General features: G+C 42.1%; 1 protein-coding gene across 1 annotated transcript in view; it reads left to right on the top strand.

Moving 5' to 3' along the window:
* The window catches only part of col6a1 (collagen, type VI, alpha 1), a gene marked incomplete in the record, with an annotated part of 32,820 nt that extends 21,314 nt beyond the window's left edge, over positions 1 to 11,506 (top strand). Inside the window, 10 exon segments of the mRNA XM_037682073.1 lie at positions 398 to 463; positions 3,196 to 3,231; positions 3,517 to 3,553; positions 3,740 to 3,748; positions 5,147 to 5,280; positions 5,630 to 5,727; positions 6,705 to 6,891; positions 9,258 to 9,429; positions 9,522 to 9,551; positions 9,741 to 11,506. Of these exon segments, the coding sequence (XP_037538001.1) occupies positions 398 to 463; positions 3,196 to 3,231; positions 3,517 to 3,553; positions 3,740 to 3,748; positions 5,147 to 5,280; positions 5,630 to 5,727; positions 6,705 to 6,891; positions 9,258 to 9,429; positions 9,522 to 9,551; positions 9,741 to 10,348 (1,377 nt within the window).
* Positions 11,507 to 13,362: the final 1,856 nt, after the last annotated feature.

The raw sequence follows: 13,362 nt of genomic DNA on the forward strand, positions 1-13,362 counted from the left end.
ACCCCAATCATTTGAAGAAACTGTGTTTTCTAGTTTTTATATTGCTTAAAGGTAAAGTTTCCTCAAATGACTGGGATGTCCAAAGATGAATTTATGGTGCCTAAGGCCACCATTGATCTTATTTTGTTCCTAATAAACCACAAAGACATAAACAAAGCTCTTCATGCTCTGATACTGTTATAAACTTTCATGCTCAGCCGGGCACCAAACTGCATCCAGACTTTTTTAAAATAAATTTATTGTTCATTTCATTCTTCAGGCACAGAGCCATGTTTACTGCAGTCATGATGAACTCTTCTACGTCTGCATGGAAACGAAACTGTCATGTTGTGAAATATCTTGTTTCTCTTCACTACAGATGGAACTGTACTGAAGTTCATCCTGTTTCTCTCCACAGAACAATCAACCAGGGCCTACCGGATCTAAAGGGGCCAAAGGTCACAGAGGACCCGAGGGCAACCCGGTAAGACCACTGCGGAACCGATTCTGAGTGTTTGCATGTGTTAGTGCTGAAGATTCTTCAAGGTCAGATGATGAAGAGGCTGCTGTCCTCACACAGCAGTGTGAGCAGCTTCCAGAAAACCAGATTATACAGTAGAACATACTGTATGCTCACGAGTCTAGAATGTTTTTTATATTTTAAAAACTGCAGTAAAAACAGGCGTGGATCTGAAGATTTTATTTATAATTACTGATGAAGGTTTCTGATGTCAGTTTGTCTCATTAGTGAACTCACATTCAAGTGTTTTATGTATAAAAATCAATCTGTCCATCCATCCTTCTATCCATCCATCCATCCATCCAATCGTCCATCTGTCCATCCATTCATCCATCCATCCAATCATTTATCCATCTGTACATTCATCCATCCAATCATCCATCAATCCATCCACTCATCCATCTGTCTGTCCATCCATCCATTCATCCAATCATCCATCCATCCAATCATCCATCCAATCAACCATCATCCATCTGTCCATCCATCCTTCCATCCAATCATCTGTCCATCCATCCATCATCCATCTATCCATCCATCTTCCGTCCATCCGTCTGTCTGTCTAGCATCCATCCAATCATCTGCCCTTCTATCCATCCAATATCCGTCTGTCAGTCCAGCTGTTTTCTTCATTTCTTTTTCTTATGGATAAAATAAACTGTAGGATTTATTTTATTTTCATCATGACATTAAAGAATGTTGGCATCATGGCTTCATGTTCATGTGCAACTATAGAGTGCTCTCTGTTTTCAGAAAACAGTATGTTTGTCTCATTTTTATGAAAATGAAATGTATGGAGCCCGTTGGTAAAATGTGCTCACCTTTGTTTAATCAACCAGAGATTAAATGTCCTGCTTAAACATTTACATCTATAACTGAAGAACTGCTCTGCTGTTAATAAACTTAAACAAGAAAAACTTCATTTTAGGCTGAATAAAGTATCAGTCATATTTTATATTCAAATATTTACCTGGGAGCTGAACAGCTTCATTCTGGAAATCTATCAAACTAAACTGTGACTCAGTGGAGACAGAAAACAGTGTCTAATATTCAGATTGCACAAAACTGCAAATACAGTGAGAATAAAATGTGAACACATTGAGACCTCATTTTGGGACACTTTGGGACTAACTTGCAGCAACGTAGTTCATACATGTTATGTATGCACACTTCTCACAATTTTTGATTCAAATGTCGGTTTTGTAAGCCCCGAATCAGTGGGAGTCCCAGTAAAAGTTCACGTACTGCTTCGAAACATCGTGTCTCAGTGGAGTCACTAATGCAGGCTTAGGGAATACTGTGAGCACGCGTTTGTTGTGCTGAACTGGAAACAATATTTTAGGAATAGATATTAAACATTTAACCATGACGTTGGTTTTAGTTTCTTCCTTGTACAGAGATGGAAAATGAAACAATCAGGTCAAAAACTGAAAGGATCCTTGAGGCTGACTCTAAAAGTGTCTCCAATGTCTTGAATGTGCAACTTTACAGTAAAAATTAATTTATTAACAACCTGATTCATAAAACTGTTTTGGGGTTTTTGTAGCTACCACAATCTTAACCAAGATTATTTCTATCTAACTAATGCGTTTAAAATGTATTTGGGTTAAAAGTTGTGCAAAAGTTCGGGTGTGGCCATGTTGTGTTATTGCTGTTAACCACTTGCGTTGTGTCATTAAGGTATTAGTCTAAAAAACTAAACTGTGTTTTTCATTAGCAAACTTTAAACCAACACAGATGTGAGCTGTTTCAGCCAAGTGGTTAAAGAGAACGTCGGTCTTGTGTTTGGCTCCTTTCCCATCATGCATTTGGGGCTACCATGAACCTGAATGACTCAGACTCCACAGACATGTTTTATACACGTTTACCAGAGCAGCAACTGAGTAACCTTTAGTTAACTTCACATAAAGCCAAAGCAGACAAATTAATGAGGCATTAAAAAAGGAATTCGACTCCCTGAATTTGGAAAGAAAAAGCGATTCCATTTGTTTTAACGAGATAACGAATGAGGCTGGTAATGCTTGATAGTGTGGAAAAAACTCAGTCTGGTCCAACCATGATGGTGATTGTGAGAGGCTTCTTTTCTAAGACGAACCATTTATCAAACTTTATTATTTTTCTCTTCGTTTCTGTCTCTTTTCCACTCTTATCTCCCTCCCTTCCTCTGCTTCCCATTTGGCCAGAGCCTTCCCTGCATATTTTCTACAAAGCGTTTGCATCATGTGTTCTCGAGACGATTTCTTTCCTCTAAAATTAACAGCTGTCTCGCTTTTGACTTCATCTTTCCCACACTCCGTGTGTTTGTCACAGAGAAGAATGCTCTTAAACTGAGTTTTAATGTGTGTTAAAACGAAACAGATGGTTTTCGTGCAGCGAAGTGGAGAGACAAAATGCTGTTGCCGTGAACTTTGGGAAGAGTCGGTTGCTGTTGCACAAAGATAGTGGAGCACACATGCACGAGTGGGTGTGGGCTCACTTAATGTGGGAATCTGGTTTTCCAGTCGCAGGGATAATGATTCACCAAAGAAAACCCCCCCTTTTTATTTCCACTTCAAATACAATGCTCCTATGCTGGCTCTGTTATCTTGAAGTCAAACCAAACACATTTTTGTAAAAAAAAAATTAAAAGACTAAATGAATATTTTATCAGGAAGGATCTCCATCTTCTTGTCATGAGTTTATTTCCTGTCTTTCTTCAGGGTCCTGTTGGACCGCCTGGACCTCCAGGATCTGATGTGAGTATAAGAAGTTCTCTCTTGGTTTATTGTGAACTTTTGCCCTCGTTTCACTTGTAAGACCAGATGTCAAAGGACCGCACACCTCATTTCCCTTCAGCCCAAGTTCAATTTCCTGAACTCTAAAACTTCATAAACCTCTGAGTAAAATATCACAATTGTCCTAGTTTCTTTTTCTTTTTAGAACGTTTCCTGCAGGACCTGCTGGTGTTTTGTGTTTGAACGTTATATGCTGTTAGCGTGCGTGTTATGTCGAACTGTTATCTGAGCTCCACCTCTCCACAGGAATGTGAAATTCTGGATATCATCATGAAGCTCTGCTGTAAGTCAAACTGTTTCCATCCACACTTAAACCTGGTTACTGACAGTGATCCACCCCTTTGTCCTGTTTAACTCGGCGACTTTAAGCTGAACATGTCATTTAGAAATCAAAGCAGGTCGCTCAGGTTGTGTTTTAATTTATACTGACGTGTGTTTTTCTTTTCATCCTCTTTGAATCACCTCCCAGCTTGTTGTGGTAAGTTTGGAGTCTTTTCTAAATTATTACTTGCACTTTGTTGACATTTGAATTTTTACTGCCAACCACAGAAATGGTAAATGGACTGTACTTATATATAGCGCCTTTCTATCTTATTGGGATACTCAAAACTCTTTACACTACAATCTGTGTCCTCATTTACCCATTCATACAGAACTCTACTAGATCTCTACAAAGATAATTGAACAAATCATTCTAAAGAGACTAATCAGAGCTTTATCACATTCAGACACCACAGAAAGGCCGTAACGTTTGTAAATATGCACTTGTGTCGGTTAGCAAAATATCTTATATACCAGTGAATGGGCTTTAATAAACGCTCAACAAAGAATCACTGAATGTGCATCTACAAGTGATTAACTTTGGAATCAACCAAATCCAATAAGGCCAACAGAGCTAATCGACCAACAAAAACACAAAAAGGACTAAAAGTCAGACAGTTGTTCAGAAATTGAGCTAACATCTGGTGTTCTGGCATCAGAGCTTGGTCCTCAACACATAGAAGAAGAACTAAAAGGTTTTTGGCATTTTGTGAACATGAAAAACTAGAAACACAAGTGATTTGGTGTGTGGCTGCATCTAGATTAGAAGTAAGAGAGTTCATTATTAAAAACTGGGTTGCCAGGTCAAATCCAGGACGGCCACCTCCTTATATTTATGTAAACCAGCCACCCCTGTCATTTTAAGGAAACTATGTTTTCTAGTGTTTATTTTGCTTAAAAGTAACATTTTCCTCAAACGACTGGGGTGGCCAAAGATTAATCTATGTTTGCTAAGGCCACCATTGGCCACCCCCCGGCTCCTCCTTTGCACCTGTTGGGGGGTAAAATTTCTCCCCCCACTCCCCAGGATGCATCACTCTGCACTGCTTAGGACAAGAAAAAACAAAACCCCTCCACCCACCCACACACACACACACACATACACACACACTATCATTCCTACCCACTTGAAATTTTTGCACCAAAAACTTTAAGGTTTTACTTCATTTCCTGTTCAATTCTAGTGCAAGAAAACTTGAAAACTAAACTACAAATGTTCAAGCGTACCACTTGTTGAGTTTTGCCATTATCACTGCTTGTCTTTTAGAAAAAAATCTCTACAACAGCTTGATTAACTCTCTGAAAGTTGAACAGCTACACCTCATTAGTTTTTGGAGTCAGTCTAATTCAAGATGGTCACCACAGCCAACTGATTTTAGTGGACACACAAATGGTCACAACTTAGTGAATTTTACAGATGTTAAGCTCAGATGTGATGTGGTAGTTACTGATAGTCATTTACAACACGTACTTTAAGTTCGGGAGCTCGCACTGTTGCATGTGACCGATGGATAGGTGTTGTTTTTTTATTTGTTTGTGTATTTTGTGTGTTCAGAGTGCAAGTGTGCACCTGTGGACCTGGCGTTCATCGTGGACAGCTCAGAGAGTATCGGTGCCACAAACTTTGCCCTCGCCAAAGACTTCATCATCACAGTTATCGACAGGCTGATTAAAAACCACCAGGTCAAGGTAATGTCTCTCCTATGACTTTATACCGTGTTGACGATTGACAGCATGGCGTTCGTCCTCACCCAGCCTCACCCAGCCTCACCCACCCTCTGTGGGATGACAGCTGTTTGACCCATGTGGAGCATTTATCTTAAATTCCTCCAGGATTATTTTCCAGAGGCGTTACTTGCCTCATGATCAGACCTCAGAATAGAAACACGTGAATTAAACATGTCTCGACTGCGCTCGGCAGTCTCTCCTCCACTTTGGGTGTAGTTAATTAGAACGGCGGGGGCGCAGCAAGGTGTGCTCATGGAGGTGACAGGTGCAGACTAAAACTCATCCTGCTCTGTTGTTTTTTTATTTTCAGTTTGCAGCAAACCAGTCCTCGGTGAGCGTCGTCCAGTACAGTGGATCACAAGCCCAGGAGGTCGTGAAACTCACCAGTAACCTCACCGGCTTCAAACAGTGAGTTCACAGTCAACATGAAGTTGGTCGATCACCGTTAAAAGGCAAAGGCTGAACTAGTCTAACGTAGCTTACAGAAATATTTATACCTCAGTGAAGTCTACAGAGCTCACATGTGGTGCGGTGGTAACTGAGAGTCTCACAGATCATGTCAGATAACACAATGAGAATGTGCATAAAGTTGTTGTCCCCCATCATGAACTGAAGAAGGAGAAATGGAAATACCCTTTGTGAATGATCACCTGAAAAATAAGTGATGTATTAGATTAAATTCTGATGTGTAACTGCATCTAAGTCACTGTCACAAGTTGGGTTGCCACATCAAAGTCAAAGATGGCCACCATCTTATATATGTAAGCTGGCCACCTCGGTCATTTAAGGAAACTGCTTTCTAGTTTTTATGATGCTTAAAAGTAGAGTTTCCTCAAATGGCTCTTAAGGTGGCCAGAGGTTAATATATGAGGGCCAAGGCCACCTTTGGCCACCCCCTGGCTCCTCCATTGAGCCAGGTGGTGGATATAATGTCTCCCTCCACCCTCCAAGATCCATCACTCAGTGCTGCCTCAGACAAACAAAATATAAACTCTGTTCTCCACAGTGTAACTCTTCCCCACTTGAATATCTTGCACCAAAAACATTTAGGTTTACTTCATTCTCTGTTCAGTTCCAGATTTTCAGAAAAACACTCATCTCAGAAACTACAAACATTCACTATTCATCTCCCTCAGACAGGAGACATTTGTGTGCTGCTTGTTTTAGCAGTTTTATTCCATCAAACAGAAAATATTTTTTCTGCCTTTAAAAAAAAAAAATACTTAGTGTAAAAAAAATTCTAAAGCAGTAAAATATATAAAATATCTGAAAAGTCTAAAAGCTAATATCTTGATCATTTTCAACTGATACTCTGTGTGTCACTGTTTATTAAAGCTCCTCATGTTGTCCTTGTTGTGTGTGCGTGCGTGCGTGCATGTGTGCAGGGCGGTGAGAGACCTGCGCTGGCTGGCTGAGGCCACCTACACAGGCGAGGCCCTGGAGTTCGCTCTGACGGCGACGCTCAAAGACATGAGGAAGGACAACAAAGTTGTTCTGGTTCTGACTGACGGACGCTCCGACATCATCAGGGACAAGGTTCCCCTCAATGTGCTCTGTGGGAAAGGCCTTGTGGTGAGTGCAGTGTATCGTCACTGAGGGTTGATTTGTTTGACTTTCTGCAGTAGCTCCAGCATCAAGTGCCTTTAGGTTCATCTTCGTGGTTCTTCAGGTCCAAACGTCTCCAGCTCCTTCAGGTTGAACGGTGCTGCTTGTGTCTGACAACCAGCCAAACCAGAGATTCTCAGTTGGGCAGAGGTCTGAGCTTTGACTGGACCATTCCAGGTGTTGCTTCAGCAGAGGTTCTGGATCATTGTCCAGCAGGAAGGTGGACCTCCATGTCAGTCTCAAATTTGTGGAAGAGTCAAGAGTTCCTCTCAGGAGTTTGTCTTCATTTTGCTCCATCGATCTTACCTTCCTCTTTGATCAAGTTCCCAGTTCCTGCTGATGGAAAACATCTCCACAGCATGATGCTGCCACCACCATGCTTTGTAAATAAGGGTGCGTCTGAGTGCATCTGACTGCAGCACCTTAGGGGACCTAAGGGACCACCTAAGGGACTCTCCATGTTGTATCTGGACAATTCCAATGTTTGTTCTTCAGCAGTGTCTTTTTGCTGCAACTCTTCCCTGAAGCGCAGCTCTGTTCAGCGTCCTTTACTTCTGTGGACAGATCCTCCCACCTCCACAGACAAGCTGCTCAGCTCCTTTGGGGTTATCTTGGACCTCCTGGACATGACTCTAATTGATGTCCTCCTTACCTGGTTCATGAGTTTTGGCAGATAGCCCTTTTCTTTGTGCGGGCTTGTTGTAGTTCTTTCCATTTTCTAGCCATGGATTTAATTTCAATTCAATTCAGTTTATTTCTGTAGCTCCAAGTCACAAAAGAAATCATCTCAGGGCGCTGACCAGAAACATTCACATGGGAAATGGACTGTACTTATAAAGCGCCTTTCTATCTTATCAAGATACTCAAAGCGCTTTACGTTACAATCTGTGCCTCATTTACCCATTCATACAGCTCTATACTAGATCTCCACAAAGCTAATTGAACAAATCATTCTAATGAGACTAATCAGAGCTTTATCACATTCATGCACTGATGGGACACACATGAGGGTTTCAGTGTCTTGCCCATGGACACTTCGGCATGTGACTGCTGGTGGATTTGAACCCCCAACTCTTGCATTGGAGGACAACTGCCCTAACCACTCAGCCACAGCCGCCCATAGAAAAGCCAATTAGTAAAAGTTATTTATCTAAAGAAGCAGCAGATTGTGTTGAATCTCCACTTCGTCACAGTCTCCCATCCTGAGCAAACACAAAGGAGACAGTGGAAAGGAAAAACTCCATTTTAACAGTCAGAAACCTGCGGCAGAACCAGGCTCAGGACAAGTGGCCATCTGCTTTGACCGACTGGGTTAAAGAGGACAGGAAGGAGAGACAGACAAACACAGAATGGCAGGTCCAGATGAACTTTCTATAGGAGGAAAGACAAAAAAACACGTTAAGATGGAAATAATTACAAATACAATCAGAAAGAGTAGAGCAAGTAAAGACAGCAGCAGAGAGAAAATTGTGGTCAGTTTGTCCTCCAGCAGTCTAAGCCTATAGAGCATAACTAAGGGACAGCTCAGGAAACCCAAGCCGACCCTAACTATAGGATTTATCAAAAAGGAAAGTCTTAATCCCAGTCTTAAAACTGGACAATGTGTCAGCCTCACAGACAGAAAAAGTTGGTTCCACAAGAGAGGAGCCTGATAACTGAAAGATCTTCCTCCCATTCTGCTTTTGGAAACTCTAGGAACCACAAGTAAACCTGCAGTCTGAGAGTGAAGTGCTCTGTTAGGAAAATATGAAACAATAAGATCTTGAGTATAAGATGGAGCTAGGTTGTTGAGAGCTTTGTAGGTTAGATGTAAGATTTTGATGAATCTCTTTGGGCTGTTCAGGTTTCATTTAATTTAAAAACCACCCATGATCTGTTCTTCTCCTTGTGTGGAGAATTCCTTGGTCTTCATGCTGTCTCTTGCTCGATGGTGTTCTTTACTACTTAGAGAAGTTTCTAACTCTCTGTAAGTATAGTGAATAGTAAACAGCCATCAGGGTGCTAATGATCCATTGTTAGGCTGATGGTCCTTCTTGAGCATGTGATCAGCTGGTTTTGGTTGTCAGCAGCAAACTGGTTGATCCACTCTGAGAAGGTGCTATTTAAGAGACTGAGCTGAATGCAGCACCTCAGACTGAGGAAGTCTCTCGGATGAAAGACGAAACGTTTCTACATTTTTTTGTTGTTTCGTTTTTTTGAATGTCCAGAGGACCAGATTTAACTTTTTTAGATTTTTCTACCTGGATTATTGAGCATGCATCAGGATATCCTCTGAAAAGTAGTTTCACACAAACTTGATCCGCTAACCTGAGAATGTGTGGTCTCGTCTCCAGGTGGGGGGTTTGGGAGTTAAGGACTACTCGGGCCGCCAGCCCAACCAGGAGCAGCTTCAGTCCGTGACGTGCGAGGCTGACCCCAAACCAGGCTTCTCTTTTGTTCTGGATAACTTTGCTGAGCTGCTGAACGACAACTTCCTGCAGAACCTCACAGCCAAGATCTGCCAAGGTGCACAGCCGCTGCTCGACAGCAGTCACAGTTAGTTTTTATAAAGTCTGGTGGAACTGACTTTGATTCTGTTCTGTCCTTTTCTCCTGCAGAGAAAAAGTGCCCAGACTACAAATGTCCCAGTAAGTGTGTTTCCACCATATTTAGTTGCATTTCTTGTTAAAATCTGAGAAATACATAAAATAAGATTCAGTCTGGTTGTAGAGTTTGAGTCGCTGTTTTACCTCCTCGGTTTTGTTACACCTTGTTGTTCGGCTAATCTTTTCTAATCAGAGGTTTTTTGACCGTTTCGGTTTGTTTTTGTGTTGCAGTCTCTTTCTCTGAAGCTACTGACATTTTGGTGATGATGGACAGCTCAGCCAGTGTGGGCCAGAAGAACTTCGAGATAAGCAAGACTTTTGTCCGACGCTTGGCCGAACGTTTCCTGGCAGCCGAGAGAAAGGGAGGTGCCAGAGTCAGAGTGGGCGTGGCCCAGTACAGCAGAACCCCCAAAATGGAGCAGGTACCAACTGCCAATCTGACCGTGCTGTCTTCTCACATCGAAGAAGCAGCTTTCCAAAATGACGGCACCAACGTCTTGGAGGCTCTCGGGTTTGCCGTTACCAGCTTCCGCGGTCGTGGGGACGCATCTTCTGGGGGCCGTAAAAAGCTGGTGCTGTTTTCTGACGGCCGGTCCCAGAGAGTCACCGAGGCGCTTTTGGAGAAGCGAGTTCGTGAGGTGGCAGATGCCGGCATTGAGCTCTTTGTCATCTCGGCCGGCAGCCAGGTGAGCGAGGCCAATCTCCGCATGCTGGTGAGCCGGGGCCGGCAGGACGACATCTCCTACGCTCAGCGCCACCTGTTCCGCATCCCCGACTACCCCTCGCTGCTCCGTGGGGTCTTCCACCAGACCGTCACCCGCAGGGTCTCTTTGCCCTAAGTGTCAACCGAAGGACCAACTTGTTTTAGTTTTTTAGTTCCAATAAAAAATATTCAGTCTCACTCATTTACACTGCGTTCAAGTACGTCTGACAAAGAAAGAGGAAATGTCACTAAGTTACAGAAGATTGTGTGACAGCTAAATGTAAATATTTTACTGAATCAACCCTCCAAGGCAGAACAGCTTAGGCTGGGTCCAGCACAACCTGGATGTAACCCTGCAGGACATGCTGTGTTTAGCCTTTGTGGTCAAATTCAGAGTAAAACCTTCAAAGCAGCAAACTTTGATCCTGGAGAGTCCTCTTTAACAACCACGTTAAATAAATGTTTCTATTCTTCATCTGGACCGATCTCCTCTCAGGTGCTCTACACTTCTGTGTCCAACTCTAACGTTCTTCATCCCAGCAGTGGAACCTCCTGAAGCCTCTCCAGGACCAGAGTTACTGCTGGTTTTGCTTTAATGTGGATCCGTCTTATAGCTCTTAGCACCCTCAGATGTGTTGTGTTACAATAATGAGAAACAAGTTTAAAAAAGACTACAACCTCAGCACTAACACTTCTCCCTGCACTAGTATGAAACTGGTTCCAGACTGGTTCATCACTTTATTTGTTTTGTCAGCGAGAAGCAGAACGATGTGTTTCTGATTTGATTGAAGCAGCTGACGTCATTTAAAAGCTCTGTTAGATCACCATGATGTGGCCGTCAGGCAGACTTTGAAGTAAGGCCCACCAATATTTCACCTGATGCACATAAAAACAGCTGGACTCAACATGTGTGGATATCTAGTGTGTGTGCATGTGTGTGTGTGTGCACCATATATATGAGGCTGTGTGTGAAAACTTGGGGAATATCTGGTTTAGCTGGGGGTAAAATTCCAGAGTAATAGAGACAAAAGCCTGTTTTATGTTTGTGCAGCAGAGAAGCTTCATCCAAACACACACACACATTTACCTTCCAATAGCCACCATGATTAAAAGTTCTTAATGAGCTTTTGAGCCATCGTGTGTCTTTTACAGCAAGATTCACCTGATTTGTAGTCCAGAGAGGCTCAGAGAATTACTGAACTGTTCTCATCGGTGTAAGTTCTTGAAGATCATTTTAACTGAGAGGACTCAGTGGTGCTGTAAGAGCTCTTTCAATAAAGGTTGTTACACCTCAGTGTGCCTCTGCTTCCTTTTGTTGGTTCAGACTTGCAATGGAAGGAAGGTCCGTTTGGAGCTTTTAGTTTGGTCCAAACTAGTCATTGGGTTTTGAGTGATTTTGTTTGCAAGGAGCTGGCACGTGGGAGGAGGGCTAGTAAATAAAATGTTGAGGCCAAAAGAATCTGTCTTAGTTTAAAAAGTAATTAATAAATGTGTACCAGATTCAAAATCCATCCAGTTTAGTTCATCGGTCTGCGTAGATTTTCTACCAGACGTCATTCTGTGTGATAGAAACAGGTTGTTGGAGTTCAGTAACTTAAAAAAAACACAATCTCTTATGTCCAGGCTTTTCAGCTTCTAAACTGTGAAACCTGTAAATGTCGCCTCCTGTCAACGGCAGAAAAGCCAACAATAAATGTATGTGAGCGAAGGAGAAACAAGGGTTCTGCTCACTTCACTACACTTCTGTTTGCACTCGTGAAAGCGGGACACCAGTGCAATATACTGACCAAGAAACAGTTTATTTATTCAGACTAAGATTCAGAACTCATTCACTGAAGGGGAATTTGGTCATTACAGAGAACTCTTTGCTGTAAATGAATATTCACACAAACGAGGTCAGATTTGTCTTCAATCAGAATCAGAATAAGTTTTATTATCATTGTATCGAAATACAGTGAGATTATTTTTGTACAGTCGTCCAAAAGATGGACAGAGTGCACGTTGCTGCTGCTCCTGAGAGCACAGCCTGTTATTCTTTTAGATAGAAAAGGGGAAAAGGCCATGAGGAGAGGACAGTGGCATTACAAAAAGATCTCTTCACATCTTGTCCTATCAGGACATGATTTAAAACATCAAAAAACTACTAGCAAGTACATTTATAAACATTACATAATCTGATGACAAGACGGTGACATTTGTCCATGAAGCACGTCATGATAGTCCATAGTCCTGTTAAAATGTTGGTGTCAGTCGGTGCAGTTCTGATAAGCATTCACAGAAGTTCTTGGGGGGGGGGGGGGGTTGCATTCAGATAAGCCACAGTTGTTGATTTTTTTCAGGCAGACGGTTATTTCTCGTCATCCTTGAGTTCTGCTGGTACTTTTAATACAAAATGGCCAGATGTGTTGGCATTCCACTTGTCTGTGCTTATTAGCTCCCTCCAAAGTTGTCCCCAACACGCTGGCGAGGCTCAAAGCTGCCAGTGACCTGCGATTCTAACAAATCACTTCCATCTTCCGGTTTAGCTCATAAATCAGCTGATTTTGAGTCCTCGAAGCACGAGCCAAACCTTTACACAGGGTCGGCAGCTTTGCCATGGACGAAACTGCTGCCGCCGTCTTCTTTAATAGCCAATAACATAGGTATCCACCAGTGCCAAAAAGTTTTTAAGTTTTATTTAAGTTTTATTACAAAAAAACAAACGTAGAATTGGAACAATAAAAAACAAAATAACAAACAATATTCTGGATAAAACTAGTTAAATGGAGTAGTTCAGTACTAAGACTTGGTGGGTTAACAACCTAAGTTAAGTAATAATTATTAATCCATCGTATCAGTGGGTCTGTGGGTCCTCCCCCAGAAAATGTGGAATAAAAGAGATGCCATTTCCTGCATTTTGGTGTATTTGAACGTGTTGTTAAACATCTTTGTTTATCTACATTTGTAAACATTTGATTAAATTGATTAAAAACAGGTCTCTCTTGTAAATGAGTCCTCAAGGCTCAATGAGACTAACAACCTGTAGAAATAAAGGTTGAATTGAAATTACTATTTTGGAAAGCAAGAAGAAAACCCTGTGAATAGAGCAGCTCCGATTCTGTCAATGTCACGCTCAGCGGCCCCCGCTGCCCCCCCATCTGCCTAAGCCTC

Source organism: Nematolebias whitei, chromosome 9, assembly GCF_014905685.2.
Source record: "Nematolebias whitei isolate Nwh7 chromosome 9, NemWhi1, whole genome shotgun sequence".
NCBI classification, from domain to species: domain Eukaryota; kingdom Metazoa; phylum Chordata; class Actinopteri; order Cyprinodontiformes; family Rivulidae; genus Nematolebias; species Nematolebias whitei.